General features: G+C 41.3%; 1 protein-coding gene and 1 long non-coding RNA gene across 2 annotated transcripts in view; one reads left to right on the plus strand and one right to left on the minus strand.

Moving 5' to 3' along the window:
• The window catches only part of ube2e2 (ubiquitin-conjugating enzyme E2E 2), a 33794-nt gene extending 28052 nt beyond the window's left edge, over nt 1–5742 (minus strand). The window contains exons 1-3 of the mRNA XM_005744015.2: nt 5558–5742; nt 2659–2842; nt 251–301 (exon numbers count right to left, since the gene is read on the minus strand). Coding sequence (XP_005744072.1) covers nt 251–301; nt 2659–2834 — 227 coding nt within the window. The 5' untranslated portion in view covers nt 2835–2842; nt 5558–5742. The remainder of the gene's footprint in view (nt 1–250; nt 302–2658; nt 2843–5557) is intronic.
• A 20-nt stretch (nt 5743–5762) lies between these two features.
• LOC102211055 (uncharacterized) overlaps nt 5763–15790 on the plus strand; it is a 21522-nt gene continuing 11494 nt past the window's right edge. Inside the window, exon 1 of the long non-coding RNA XR_312013.1 lies at nt 5763–5822. This is a non-coding gene — a long non-coding RNA (uncharacterized LOC102211055). The remainder of the gene's footprint in view (nt 5823–15790) is intronic.

Consider the following 15790-nt stretch of genomic DNA (forward strand, 5'->3'; position numbering starts at 1 on the left):
GCAGCAGCAGCAACAACAACTCCACAGTGGCCTTAAGTCACTCGAATACACCAAACAAAAAATACAAACAAACAGCAGCAGTATGCGGTGAGTTACAAAAACACAACTGCATTACATCTCCTTTTTTTTTTTTCCCAGAGAAAAGCCATGAAAACAGCACATTGCTGCTGCTGCCCATATCAGCTTTACCATCTACACTCAGGGTTATGAGTCATTACAGCAATGCTCCGAATGTGTAACATCTCCTTACCTGCAGTTGGGAGGTGGGTCTAGTGTTATTTCCGCAAGCTCTTTTTGAATCCTGCAAAAGAAAGATTTGCAAATTAAAATTCATCTGAAAGAGTGGAGATTTCCTTGGTGCATTTATTCAGTGATACAAAAGCTTTCAAAGAGGTGTGGTTGCCTTTAACCCAAATCTCTAACGGAAAAAGAGATGCAGACGACCTCCAAAGAGGTTCTGGCCTTTCCCCTAAAAGAAAGTTTTTCTTGTAATTAGGATTCTGTTTACTCAACTAGAAAACACCTTTTTTTTCCTATTAAATGGCTTATAAATGAGATTCTAAAAACTCAATATGATACTACAGTACTGATGTCGAGTCTGCTTAAATCATAATCAAGTGTCCACGCCTGTGGTCGACTACGCAATTAGACATTGCTGCCCTCGATAGTCTGCACCTAAAATACTAACTGTTTATATTAATTGTCTTTATTTTATTAAATGCCAACACCAGGGAACAGTTTTCTGTGATTTTACAATCGTGCCCACCACTAATCGGGGCTGCGGTGCTCCTCACCCTCCCTGTCAGGGGAAGATGTGAACTTCCCCTCAAGTTAGGTGGAAAGTTCTGCAATAGGTTCATATAGACAATGACTGGCTGTATGTCAGCCCTGACATTTAACCTGCTGACATGTAATATGTGTAATAACAGTGTGGCTTTGCAATACAGTTCTCCACACTGATGATGATATAATTATTGATGCTTTAATATGATCATTTTCATGAGAGTCATACTAAACTGAACATGCTTCACTATAGTTTCATTCAGAAGCTCCACAAACAACCAACATTGACATGACAAGCTCATGCTTGTGTGTGTGTGGGAAGCGGTTACACTGATTTATCAGCATCATGGGAGAAAACAGAAGGATATTTCTGACAGTTTGATTGATTTTTGAGTTGCAGAGTAATAAGATTGTACTTGGAGAGAAGCTTGCTTCAGTGGAAAGCTGCTGTGTGTTGTTTGGCATGATGAAGAGTGGAGGACAGGCAGGTGCAACATTTTAAACATCTAAAAACAGGCTGAAGGAGTTAGTAGAACTGTGAAGAAGGTAAGGAAGCAAAGAGCCAAAATATGTCATGATGTAATTCCACCTTTTCACTTTCACCTAATATCCACCCACTTTTCTTTTCCGCCATAATTGTATGTCGGCATGTAAAAGTCTCTTCATGCTGGAAGTTAGAAATAGTCTAACTTCCAGCATCCACCCACTTGGGCCACACGTGCATTATGGAGGGTGGACAGTACTACAATAGTAGGTGCACATTAACCTCCTCTCCTTCCGCTCCTGCAGTGATACTACTGGTTACTGCCAAGTGCAGCCTTATTCGGCACATCCGCGCGAGGAAAGAATTACTAATTTGTGCCACACATTTTAGTGATATTAAAAATATGATTTGGTTTCTTAAGAATACAATTAACTGTTTCAAATAGCTCATAATAAAAATGCAATACGTCTATGGAGAGCATGTAATTTTGTCCATTAGCTTGTGCTCAGCTTTGATTGCCAAATGTTTTCTTACTTTTAGACTAGTCCGTTGGTGTGATTTCTTTCCACCCTCCTGTTTAAAACAAGTCAATTATTGGCCAGCAGCTTCCACATCAGCCACACCACCAAGAAAAAAAGAAACTGAGAAGTGAGCAGAAGTTGCAGTTTTGGACAATTGTTGATAGTTGCCTTAAATATATACAAATCAGTCATGCTTGCTTGGGTAAAAGTAAAACTACTAACAGTTTATAACAGTGCAGATTTCAAGTGTTAGATCGCAAATATAACCAGATTAAGTACTCCTATTATCTGTTTATTAAGCACGAGGATAAATTAGACAGCTTTGATCATTTGCTACAGATAACCAGAAAATTGGGATTCAGGCACTGCTGCACAAAAACAACGCTGAAGTCCGCCCATGTTTTGGCTTTTTCTGCTTACAAACCCCCCCCAGAGATGTTCATAATGTCAGTCTCTGTTATAAAAAGACTCAGTGGCCTAAGCCAAGTGGTTGCATAATTCTCTCATCGGCTGTCTTTTTTGGGAATAAGTGCGAAGACTGGTTGGAGGTAAGTGTTGGTGGTGGTGTAGGCTGTGGAGCACGAGGCGCATCCAGTCGAACAAACAGGCTGGAACGAGAATCTCTCTTTATAAATGACAGCAGTGACACCTCAGTGCAGAGCTGTGTGAGTTTCTTCCTTTCTGTGGGTTAAGCGGCACACTGAATCGCGTGGATGTTTGAAATGACAATGCCTGTGGGACTGCGGTCTTTTTATATTACTTCACACCCCTGGGGCACAAGAAGGGGGAGAGGCCTTCAGTTTAACAAACAACTCCTGTGTAAACGCTCGGCTCTCAAAGCCAGATTCAAGCCCTCTCTTCTTTTCTTACCTCTTGGCACTAGTTGAAAGTTTAGCAGCGGTTTTACTCGAGATCTTAGTCTCCTTCTTTTTGGGCTGTGCTTGCTCTCGCTCCTGTTCAGCAGGTACCGATTCCCGTTGCTCAATATCCGAGCTTCCCCCGCTTGTGCTGGGGCTGTCGTCTGGTCTCTGCACTTCGCTGGACATCGTGGGCCCTAAAGCAATAAATGAACATGCAAATATTAATAGGTTGCAAGTTTCCACAATGTCTGATAGTTGGGTAGACTTGGGGACAGCAAAATGTACTTAATCTAAATCAAAAGCTGGGTGTGGGCGAGGGTTAAAATTGTGCAGAGTGAAAGCTGATGAAAAGACATTTGTCAAAGCTTACAGTGCAGCAGATTACACATGTATAAGGCCCCTGTTAAGAATATAATGAGACATTCACCCAATCATCTGCTAGGGGTTACAGACAGAGCAGTCATTAGGTAGACTCCACTGGCCTAGATTTCTAAAACAAACTAGAGGTCCTGTCACTGCTCTGTGTCATACTCTCTCCTCTTCTTTACTGGATAATGTGGTAGTAGTTTGAGACACAGAAAGCTCTTTGTGGATGAAAAATATAAATATCAATACACTACCCTGGTTCTGTTGCTCATTTGTTTACAAACGACAAAGACAACGCAGGAACAGGGGTGTGTCCAGAGTGGGGGCTGTGGGGTGGCTTCAGCCCCGACTGAAAACTATTTACATATTCTTTTGCAGATTATAAACAAATAAATCTACTTCTCCTATGCTATGTTACGTTTTGTAAGTTATCTAAAACCTTACCACCAGGGGGCATCATTTTACCTCTGGGCAACTTAAAATGTTTTGTTCTTTTTACTTTTGGCAATTCTTTGTACCTCTAGTCTCCATTTCCTCAAGAAACTTGCCTGTGCTTTTGCCAGGAAATCTTTATAATTAAGAATTTCCTACAATGCTTCATCTAGTGGCAATAGCTGGTATTTCATGAAAGTGCTGCCCAGTGCTTGCCGAACATCAGATGATTCAGCTGATAACTTGAGCTCACCTTGGGAGGTTTTAAACCATTTAAAAAAAACCTAAACTGATAATAATGACCTTTTAGATTAAATTCATGTTAAAAGTTACACGCAGTAAAGCTAGTGATGTAAGTTTTGCATTACTTGCATGAATACATTTGCGTTAAAAACCCATGAGTGTTCACCCCAAGGAGTCAAAAGGATAAGGAGTAAGGCCGATAGCGCGAGTCAAATTACAGTAACATGAAGTCCTGCAGAGGCCCTATGCTTCTTTTCTTTTCTTCATCTAAAAAGCATCAAAGAAAGAGTCCGAGCTAGCTGCCTTCAAATGATCTCAGTAAACTTTCCCTCCATTTCTGATCATCAGTGATGTCAGGAGAATACCAGCAGATGGGTTTTCACAGTGCACAGTGAAGCTAATTTTCTATTCTATATCCACCTCTATTCAAGCCCTTACTTTTTCATGTAATTATGTTGCATTAAAAGTTATGAAATTGGCAGGCATGCACCAGGGGGTGCCCAAAAAAGAAAGGGAAAAAAGAAGAAGAACATAACTGCCAGCAACATGGCAAATGAAAACCATATCCAGTGATTTAGACGGGGTGGTGCGAAGTGGACATTCTAAGGTAGAGGTGACTGACCAGAGATGGGAATGTCCAACAGCAACAAACCATCAATGACAAAGCAACAGACAACGAGCAAATACTGCAATTTGGCAAAATGCTTTGTAGCAAGGTAATCCTCTAATGCATTTACCACATTCAAATGTCAATCTCAAGCCTCACAGTTGCATCTGTCCTCTTGAAGTTACTGAATGCAGCTGATTGTCAGCAGTGTCTGGTTGCTGTTAGTTGCTACCCTTTGACTGTGTTGCCACTTTACAAAAAAAATTAAAATAAATCCCAAGCTGGGGTTAAGCACCATTTTTCATGTCACACCATGAGCCTGAAATTGGTACCCAACATGTTTTTTTCAACATTTTTCCACACTGTATTTGTTTCTGATTCAGATTTCTTCTGCCCCCCCCCAATATGCTACCTGTTTTTTGTTTTGTTTTTCTAAATCCTGGAAACGCCCCTGGGCTTGAATAAATACCATGAACTTATTTTTTAAAAGCAAAACTGATCGATTTAAGCTCTCTGATAGGCACGAAATGATTAAAAGCGATCAACTGAAGCGGGGGATAGGTCGTCTTTCTAGGGGGGGGGGCGTTTCACGGTGACGGTAAGGACACCAACGGCTGAAACGTACCCGGTTTCGAGATGCCAGGGTCCGTATATCCCCTCAAAAATAACAACGGACACAAGTTAAGAGGTGTGTGTGGCATAAGACATCACTTCATTGCTTTGTCAGAGCAAGGAGGTCAACATTTGTGGGGGTGAAGCACACAAAAGGGGCCGGCTAAAACAAAAGCGACCATAAACATAATTGGGAGCTAGCTAACGTTAAAAGGCCGGGGGGAGGAGGAGAAGGGTGCGCTATATTACCGCTGAGGGGGGTATTTAAAGGGAAAAAAAGAAGCAGAAGCAGGCCTCGGTGTTTTAAACTCAATGAAAATGCGCATAGGAGAAGGCGTTAATGCCGGACTCGTCCGACGGCGAGGCTGATGGAGGACGGTGAGCGGCGGCAGTGCCAGCGGAGCGGTGTGCGGTGGCGGTGCGGGGGGTAAACGTGTGGCTCCTCGCCGTTTCTGGAGTGTCCACATTGTGCGGTGAAGAGCAGTGACCCTGCCTCGGCACAAAGGGAGGCTCGTCCCACACATCCACCACCACCCCCTTCTTTTCCTCCTCCTCCTCCCTTCTTCTTCACTGGAAAACGACACTTTTTACGGGACATTTAGTTACTTTTCGCGGATCTACGGCGGCTGAACGCGTGTGTCGACCTTACCTGACAGCTGGCCGTCGATGCTGCAATTCCGCGTCGTAATCCCAAGGTACCGAAAAAAGTATATCCTCTCACGGCCGCCTGCTCGCTCCCGTGTCCTTGCTATTTAACTGGAGGTAGCAGCAGCAGAAAAGCGATTACAGAAAACTGAGGAAGCCCCGGACCGCCTCCGCGCGCGCTCCCGGTCTGCGCACACCGCTCGTGCACGTGCGCCGCATTGGTGAGAGAAGTAGCCTACGCGAGGCCAAAGCAATAAAGGGCCTAATGAGTAAGTTTTTTCTTTTTTTTAATACGAGGAATAAAAGACGTTAGTCGTGTAACAATAAGTCACCATATAAAATGTCTTTATCAGCATGTGCAGGAGCGTAGCCAGAAATTATGAGCCCCATGTGTGCAAGAAATACCCCCCAGCCCCACTACCTCCCCTCCCAACTCCACCCTATTGCAATGTACACAGCTCACGGGTATTTAAGCCCAATTGCAGCATATGTACACACATTGTAGCGCATGATGTGTTTGCTTATTCTGGTAGACACTTGTAAGACTGCAAAGTTGGTTTGAAATCGTGTGTATCACAATAAAGCTGGATTTAAAGCTGCAGTAGGGAACATGTTTTGGTGTCTCTGGGGGGAAAATCTGAATAAGGTTTCAGTATGTTGTAAAGGAACATATAAAATGTCTTTATCAGATTTTACTGAGTGTGTTCAGGAGCGGAGCCACAAATTACGAGCCCCGTGTGTGCAGGAAATGTTTTTCCTTTATATTTTTCCTACTCTGCCCTATTGAATTGCACACAGCTTAAAGCCCCAACTCCTGCAACCCTGTGCACACACAGAGTATTTATTATACATTTGTTTGGTACAATCAACACTTTTATGAGTGTAAAGTAGCTCATAAATGGTGGACATTGATAACTCAGTTTAAAGCTACAGGGGTTTTGGCTCCTCAGGACAAACCCCCCCAAACAAACTAAAAAAAAAAACCCTACAGTTTGTCAGGATGTTGTAACTTAAGCTAGGATTCGTGGCATTGACCATAATTAATAGTTCAGACCTTTTTTCCACAGTATGTATTTCCCCCACCTCCCATCTGTGGAAAATCACCAGTTATTGACATTCAAATGGATACTTTCCCTTTTTTTGCTGGAGATTTACAAATAAGTAAATAAATAGCTAAAAACATGTCTATTTATTTATTATTGAGCATCTCACCCATCCAACTTACAGTCCTGTCGTCCTGCAGCCTCCACTGTAGGATGTTTGCAGCTGCCTACAGTCACAGCCTGTGTGCACGTGGGGTCTTTACCTTACAAATGACTCCTGTTGTTGTGAACTGGCACTATGTAAATACATTTAAATGTAATTAGTTGCATGAATATACCCTTGCCTGTTTAGTGGAGCTTAGGACAGAAAGGGGACGGTTTGTTTTTAATCCATACACATTTAAATGTCTTGAATAATAGGCTTTGGCTGATGTGAATTTCTTTATCATTAAGTGCAAAACTCAGATATATTCATCTTTAGGAAGATGTGATAGTTTTGCCTCTGCTGAAAGCAGTCATTCCTCTGAAATACATACCTATTTTTAAATCATGCAGTGGAAGAAAATCCAATTGCACCTCACATTTTAATATGTTGTGGAAATGAAAGCCACAGTTGACAGGTGTTCATTATTACACAACATTTTATGGAAACTCTTTGTTTGACGTTTCGATCTTTCGCATTGTTAACTCTGTGTAAACATGTTTCAGTCAGAATGAGGGATTGCTGTAACGGTGGCTGAGAGGCCTGTTTCCAGTGCTCTCCCTTTACGCGCTCACAGGCTTTGATACATGCACGTGTGAGAGGACGGCGCCGTCCCACTGTGAAACCAGTATGTAGTCGAGGTCTTTCTGATTGAATTTTTTGTCCCTTTATATACCCTTTCCATTTAGTCTGCTTGAGAGAATGCATAGCCCACAGCACTCTAGCGCTGTACAGTGATGACTGTGTGAGTCCACACAGAGGAAGTTTTGATGTTAAATAAAAACATGTGTTACTAATCTTATGATATTGCTGTTTTTAGAACTGAGAGGTGTTTCATAATGGTGGTTTGAATGAGCCTCGCACCGAACGGGATTATCTGGTTCAGTAAAACAGCCTGCAGCATGCATGCGTGTGGTTTTATTTACGTGAACCGAGTCATCAACCAGTGACCACACAAATTTACACTGAAGAAATCTGACGTGTTTAGACACAGCTATAAGATCACACAGCAGCTTACACGAGTCAGACTTGTTCTGGGAGAAACCGCTACTGCTGCCCTTAGTTACCGATTCTGTTCATTGCTTTTATGAAAGGAATTTCTAGGTGAATCCAAGAGATGGGGGGTGGCATGTCTGTGGTCTCAGGATCATCGTCTCTGCTTTTTGCAGATCCTGTTGGCCTCATTGAGTGAAAACCTCCAGCTTTCATGGTGGTGGTTTGCAGCTAAGTGTTAAATGGCTGGGATGAAAAGTTTGAGGCTATGGTTCTTGAAACTGTGGAGGGCCCACTCTTGGTTTGGGAATCATTTGGGGTCTCAGGTGGAGAAGTTCAAGTTTCTCGGTTCTTATTCATGAGTGGGTGGAGAGTGGAGCCACAGATTGATGGATGAATTGGAGTGATGGGGATGCTGCACCAGTCTGTGGTAAAGAGAGAAGTAAGCATGAAGGCAGGCAGATTTACTGGTCGATCTACATTCCTGTGTTATGGCCATGAGCTGTGGGAAGTGACAGCTCATTTCTGTTGATCGCTGATACGATCAACAGAAATGAGGTTCCTCAAAAGGGTGTCTGGGTTAGGAGCTTGTCATCCACCTGTTGAGGTGGTGCAGGGTTCTGACCAGGATGCCTCCTTGACGCCTCGTAGGCGAGGTGGTTAGAGCATGCCCCTGCAACCTCGACCTGGGTAAGAGCCAGAAAACGGAGGAATATGGGAAGTAAACAATAAAGTAAAGTAAACCTTTTGAGTGCATGGTGTAGTCCTGTTAGCACAGTCTGATCCAGTGCTCTTATGCATCAAGTTTGCCTGTTATTTTTCTTTTAATCACAGTCTAAAAGCATGAGTACTGATTGGAATACTTTGCAGAAACCTTCAAGTGAAAAAGATCTGCTTTTGAATGTCAAATTCCTAATAAATTAACGTGACGAATTGAATCTCAAGCCTGGCAAACTGGTGTTTCATCACCGATCGTGGCACGACAGCAGCGGTGACGTCAGTTGAAGTCTGTGAACATTCAGCGCTTAGAGCTTAGAGGGGACATTGGGCTCCAGCTTGAACACAGAGCCGTGACTGTGCTTTCACATCCAACTAAGAGTGGAAATCTGTGGCTTTGAAGATGCATGCAAGCAAACAATAACAGATTCGCCCTGCTCTGTGCCAATTGATGTGAAAATCATGATTTTACATAAGCAGCAGGGGCACATGCAAAAGACAGTGAAGACGAAAAAAAGAAGAGAATTGAAGCGTAACAACAAAATCTGAGCTCATACATTCACCTACCAGCATTTTTAATGGAGCTTTCAACTACATGATTCAATGGTGATTTCCACAATGAAATTGCATATCCAAATAGAGAGTAAGTGGGTATTTGAGATTAAAGAGTTACAAATGCTGCACCCAAAGATCTAACACACATACCCCCCCTCCGTGAGAAGAGAAGAGAGCCACTTACATCAGTAAATGTCACATCTTTTGTCTAAAGCTGCTTTCAAACATGCACTCCTCTCCATTAATCCAGAAACATCTCTGTTCCTCTGTTCTATGTTTGCTGCATGTCTGATTGAGTACCCTGGTCAATTTCTGTAAAACAGCAGAAACAGAAATCTTTAAATGTTGGACCTAACAAGACTGACGTGTCACTTGCAAGCCAGCACACGTTTAAATGTGTGCAGTTGCGATAACAGATAGCTATGCACATGTTTATGACTATGCATTACTTTGGTAGTCCTTGTGAATTGTTTAGCTTACTAGAAAACTAAGCAAAAACTAAGAAATCTAAGCAAAAATAACACGTTTAAGAAGTCCTGGGTCTGAATCCCAGATGAGTGTTCATTTGTTACGCTCTCCAGAGAGTCCACACTTCAGATGTGGAGAAGGAACAATAAACGTATACGAGGAAAAGGAGGCAGGGAGTTAAAAAAGGGTTTAATTGATAATTTAGCTTAAAGGGACAGCCGAGCACCTGTTTTCAACAAAAACAAAACCAGAGCAAAAATGCTGAAATAAAACTGGGAAACAATGATGAGAATTAACGCACACTCTCCCTCAAGCAAGAATAAACACATAGATTAAGCACTCTCAGGGTTAATTACTAAGACATTTCCTGGTTATACAGGAAAATGGGTGGCACCTAAGGCTGGGAAGACAGCAACACAACACGCCCACACAGCAAAGTCAAAGTAGGCCTCGTTGGCCTGCAACATACATAATAACTGTCTAATTTCCAAAGAGATTAAGACCTTTGTCCAAGATGCTTTTTCCCTGTTCCCATCTCAACTGAGAGGTCTCCCTCGCTCTTTCTTAGTCTGTGTACAAGCATCCATCAGTCACCGCAGCACAGTGAAGGAATCACACAAACAGAGTCTCCACAAAAGGCAGATTACGCTTCACTGGAGTCAGAGATGACAATGTAAGAGCAACAAGTTTGTTTCATGTTTAACAGATATTGCTGTGGGTCTCTCATTGTTGTGAGTCTGTCTACAAGAAACTGTGAGAAGCGTTAATTTAAAAGAGCCCCACTGACCGAATGATTGTCAGTGCAGCCTGAAATGTTGTGTGTCTTATAAACACAAACTGAAGGAGAAAAAAGAGGGAATTCAAATTTAATTTGTACAAAAAGCTGGGCTGTGAATGGTCAGTGTGAACTTCCAAAATTACAGCGTGACCGTGCTCATTAGACTCCAGCTGGTACAGTATCGCCTTAAGATAAGTAACTGAAACAGAGAGGTGATTTTTCATTCTTTTTATAGGCTGTGGAGAAATTAATTTCCTCACAGTGCCCGTGTAACGCTGGAATTATCGCCCTCACAGCTGTTGCAAGAAGTTGGAAAATCAACCAAAAAAAAGCATCACTTTGAGGCAGCGTGTGGATCACGACGTAGCCACGGGGAATCGCTCACATGAAGCTTTCACCCACCTAAATTTAACCACGCACTGACTCCGAGTTTGGTGGCAGATGACATTTAGTGGCATCTTTTTGGATAGAGTTCTTTGTGACACTCTCATTGCACTCCATTAACCCGTGATATCCATCAATATCTGGAGCTGTGACATCACCGTTTTTGGTGAAACAAATGCGGACAGGACCCGAGGCTCTGCATCAGGCAGCACGATAATATCGACTAAACCCAACGCTGCTGAGCTGAACAACCACACCCCAAAGAAATAGCTCTGTGATGTTTTAACTGTAGTGGAAAAGTCAATGCATGAATTAAATACTTTGTTCAGTGATTCACTCCGTTCAAACAACACTGTGCTAGTGCAGCACTTTCATGAAATATTGAAAGTAAGTGTGGTGCACTCGCTGTGAAACCGTGCAAACGCTCCCATCCACACAGCTGAGCGTCCGTGAAGCACTAAAGCACTTCTTCAGTCTCAAACAGCAGTTCCAATCCCCATTTCACTTCAGGTTAAATAACTGCCAACTGGTCAGATAAAATAAGAATGAATTCATTTTGCAGACACTACTCTTGCTATTTGCCATCTTTAAATAGCCTTAATTCCATATAGATGGGTAGATAATTGCAGTCTTCACAAGATCTGTGTCTCATAGTGTAAATATGAACACACCTCCACACAATAATTGACTACTGAATTACTGGGCATATTTATCATTATTAAAATCACAGCTTTGGTGCTACTAGATAGTGTTAACTGCTTGTTATAGCCACACATGGTAAAACCCTCAGCTTAGCAGCTGAAGCATGATTAAAGAATTTTATGGCTGCATTAAGGCACTTACACACTGCTTGTGGTGAAGGCTGGGGTAAAATAGTAGTTTCATTGGAACATTAAGTTATTAAAAGGGACCTCGTATGAATATTTCCACATTTTTATTCATGCACTCTCATCCCTGCTCATCTTCTGTTTTACACAAGCAGTTCTCCCTCACCTTTTAAACCAATTTTCTCTTAATTGTCTGTCCCACATAAGCAGAGGGTTTGAGCAGCATTCGGGCCACACAGGTCTACAGACCTCGTGGCAACCACCTGGTAACCACTGCTCATGGGGAAAAAGTTAGTATTCCCTGACAGGTTAAAAGGGGATTTCTAGAGGTTATTGGCGGTTGCTGTGAAATGTATTGCTAAAGCCAGGCTAAATGCTTGATTTAGGCTTCTGTGGGAGATCTTTGTGGAGTCTAGGATGTAACCTATGTAGGTGGCTGATGTTGTGGCCAGCATTTATGCCTATGCTGTGCTGGCACAGCATAGGCAATTACCATGTGGTCGTGTCCCAGTGTTTTATACACCGGCCAAACGACAGAAACAAATAAAATACTGGCACTTTTTTCCCTCCTCAGTCTTTGTTGTGGTCGTGTTTTTTTCAGGTGTAAACATATTTTTCCACATCCCCTCAAATCCGTTACGATAGTTTCAGAAATCTCCAAGAGTTTGCTGGCATTTGTGAATCCTTACACTGCTGGTATGATTGTTATTTCTTATACTTATGTAATTATTATTTTTTCTCATCCCCTTTGTGATTGATTTTATTTACATATAGCCAGCAGCATCCAGCAACTGCTCGGAACTTGGTTGGGGAATACAGATTTTTTTCCCCCAAGTGGCTGAATGTTGCCAGGGTGTGGTGGACTGGTCTCTAGGTCTATATGACTGAGGCTTTTAGTGGGAAGATGACCCAGTTAGAAATATCTATAAAGAGTCAAGTGCAGAAAAAAACTGTCTGAAACTGAGTTTTTTAAAGCCGTCTCATGGGGATTACTTGTACATACTCTGACCTCATTATTTAAAACTGTATCCGTGTTTAATATGAGTACCAACCGTTGTAATAAACAGACGGTTTGAAAGAGTCCACTCTCTGTGAACGGCCATCTTTGAACAGAGGCGGTGGTTTACGACACCAACTGTCTGCCATCTATAATCCAGTTTTGAGATCCCTTCCCAGACGCCTTAGCGCCCACTCACATCCTGGGCCATCTGACCTCACAAAATCACATGATAGGGTGGGGCCAGGTTTCACAATGAGCTCACCCGAAACCCTGGCTGATTGTGACCTGTTTTCACACCTTGGCTCATGTGATTTTGTAGAGGATCATTAGGGGGTCCATTGTCCCTCTTAGGGGGACCCTCCCACAGGGCTTAAATCTGAGACTCTGCGCCATTTGATCCTAGAACTGAAGAAGCTTCTCGGATGAGAGGTGAAACGTCTTTAAGCAACTTAAAGAAGTTCAAACGCTTTTCTTTCGAGGCTCTTTAGACTACGACGACCTGGATGACTGAGAACCTTCACAGACAGCCACTGTAATAGTATCTGTACGCAAATTACAGAAAATAACTAAAAGGATATTAAATCACCTTTTAAAAACTGGATTAAAGCTTGATATGAAGTAGGAACAGAAAATCATAAGAAAAATATTTGCCTTACTTCATCAGGTTTAGTTATTTATCTGATTTAACATCTTTTCTTCTTTCTGGCTCAAATGCTGCTAAAATAACCAAACTCCTTCCCAACATCCATTAAAGTTTCATCTGCTCTCATCCATCTCTTTTGTTTCAACTTTTTAAAATTCCAGCCTGCTGGTCTGATTTACATGTAATTGTTACCGTGGCACATTTGAAAAGTCCTCAGCGGAGGGTCTTTGAGGAGTGTCTCGCATTTACCGGAGTTTGATGGCTCTCATTATGCTTAACACAAAACAGCTTAAGCAAGGTAACTGCAACCATATGACTGCCAAGTCAGATTAAGTCGTCCATGTGTTAGGGTGAGTAAACATAAACGTTGTCTGTAGTAAAGTACTATTATATAGTTTCATAGAGGATAAAAGGTAAACCCGGAGAATGCGGTGCCTTATGTAAGAAAAGTGATCGCTGGAAATGAAAGTCAAACTTACATTTCTAAGGAGTCTTTAATGCCTGAACTTGCACTAGTATTTTCATGTAATACCAGTTTATATGCAACAATTTAGAGAGAAATATTCTGCTCTAAAAGCCATTATATTTATATTACAGCATTCTACTATTTTTCAAATTGAACACAAACACATGCTTATAAAATCTGGAAGACAGATGTCGTTTTAAACCAGCTTTAGAAAGTAAGTGCATATTAACGATTAATTCATCAGTAATGATAGCCTTATTAGAGGACATGATACGAAAACAAAAGGTGACAATTTTCTTTCCTTTTCAGTTGAGTGACATTTTATATGCAGGTGTTTTATGAGATTTAATTGACAGCAGTAACGACACAGTGCATATAAATGCAAACTTACTATACAATTATAGCACACACTGTGTAGAATGACCTATTTCAGCATGGTGTATTTTATATTACTTATTGATTTAATAATATGTGCAACTTCGAGTTAGTTAGTTAGTTATTCAAAATTATTGAATTTGTTTAATAAAAGGAAGTTTATTAATGTAGCTCAGTGTAAGATCTTTACATATGCAATGGCAGAAAATTCAAGAGAATAGATTTTGTTGTTGAAACTTAATAAATATGAACAAAGGTCTTAATCTCTTTAAGGAATATTTAACACATAGCAGGCAGTACTTAAACTCAGCCTCATTCTCACTGCTGTAAAGTTGTTTGGTTTGGCAAAGATGCTGCATGACTATAGAGTTATGTAGACTGTATCGTAGACTGTATATAAAAGATGGATGCCTCCACCCATTGTTTTTGGACTTTGTAGTTTGAAACCAGATATGAATGAATCTGGATGAAAAGATGGAGTGCCAGAAAAGACTGGCAAGCCTTGTTAGACAACTACACTGACAGTGAGACATGCTTTTTTTTTAGTTCCAATAATACAGTAATTTAAAATACAAGAACTTTTCTCAGTAAAACTGAGGCACAAAGCCTTGCAGATAACAATATTATAATTTTACTATCAAGGGGATAATATTATATTATATATAATATATATAATATATATTATAATACTTATTATAAACAAGTGGTTTGGTGACTGAAATTAGTTAAAGTGATGCATAGCAGACAGCTCCAGCTCCTTGTTGGGACAGAAAGAGTATCAGTGGATAGAGTTATGAAATTCCTTTGTTGTTATGAAGGGACATTTGTCTGGGAGGCATTTGTCTAAAATACATATTTAAAGTGAGGTAAATCCCTTAATAGTTAAGAACCGCAGCTTAAAGTCATAAAAATGAGCAGTCAGATATTTAAGGCCCAATATAAAGAAAAGCAGACAAGGAGTATTCTATGTACTTAGCTACTTTTTACCACTGGTAACAGATGTGAATATGCCCCCAACCACTGATTAATAAGATATAGTGTTACCCCTCACTGTTACTCAAACTGTGGCAGAGTAAAACATCAAACCATTTCCCCCCATAATCACTGTAACTCTCTCTCTGGGTTGCTGAGAGCTAAAACCTTTATTGTGTGGATTAATAACCCCATAGGCAGAGGTAATGGCTTACTTGGAAGCACTGTTCTTTTCTTCTGCCTCCCCAAGAGTCAATCCACAGTGATCTGTGGGCACGCCTGAGGGCAAGCTCGGTCGTAAACTACGAGAAATAAATTGTTTGATAACCAGTGCCTGATGGGAACTCACTCCTCCTGAGTGAAATGTCAGTTAATTACATTTATGCATATTTTGGCAGCATTTCTTCACATGCAGAAAAATAATAAATCATGATTTATCCAATATGCTTTGCAGACTCATATCCCCGTGGGATGACTGTTCAAGAATCAATAAAACACGTAAAGGCTCAGTCTGTGATTGCAGCAGGCTTTTCATGTTTTGTTTACACAGAGATTTATCAGATTCAGATTGTTTACTTTCACTGGAAAATTTATAGCCTGAGAATTTGCCACGTGCACTGAAGGTGTGTGCTGGCATAATAGCTTTTATATTATTCGGTTGTAAAAGGTGTGCAATAATTAAACAAACTAGAATATGAACTTTTACAAGGAAGGAACGATCGTGGCTCAAGAGTTGGCAGTTCGTCTTGTAATCGGAAGGTTGCCAGTTTGAGCCCCGGCTCGGACAGTCTCGGTCGTTGTGTCCTTGGGCAAG

The sequence above is a fragment of the Pundamilia nyererei genome, unplaced genomic scaffold (genome assembly GCF_000239375.1).
Source record: "Pundamilia nyererei isolate P.nyererei 1_Seehausen unplaced genomic scaffold, PunNye1.0 scaffold00138, whole genome shotgun sequence".
Taxonomy (NCBI): Eukaryota; Metazoa; Chordata; class Actinopteri; order Cichliformes; family Cichlidae; genus Pundamilia; species Pundamilia nyererei.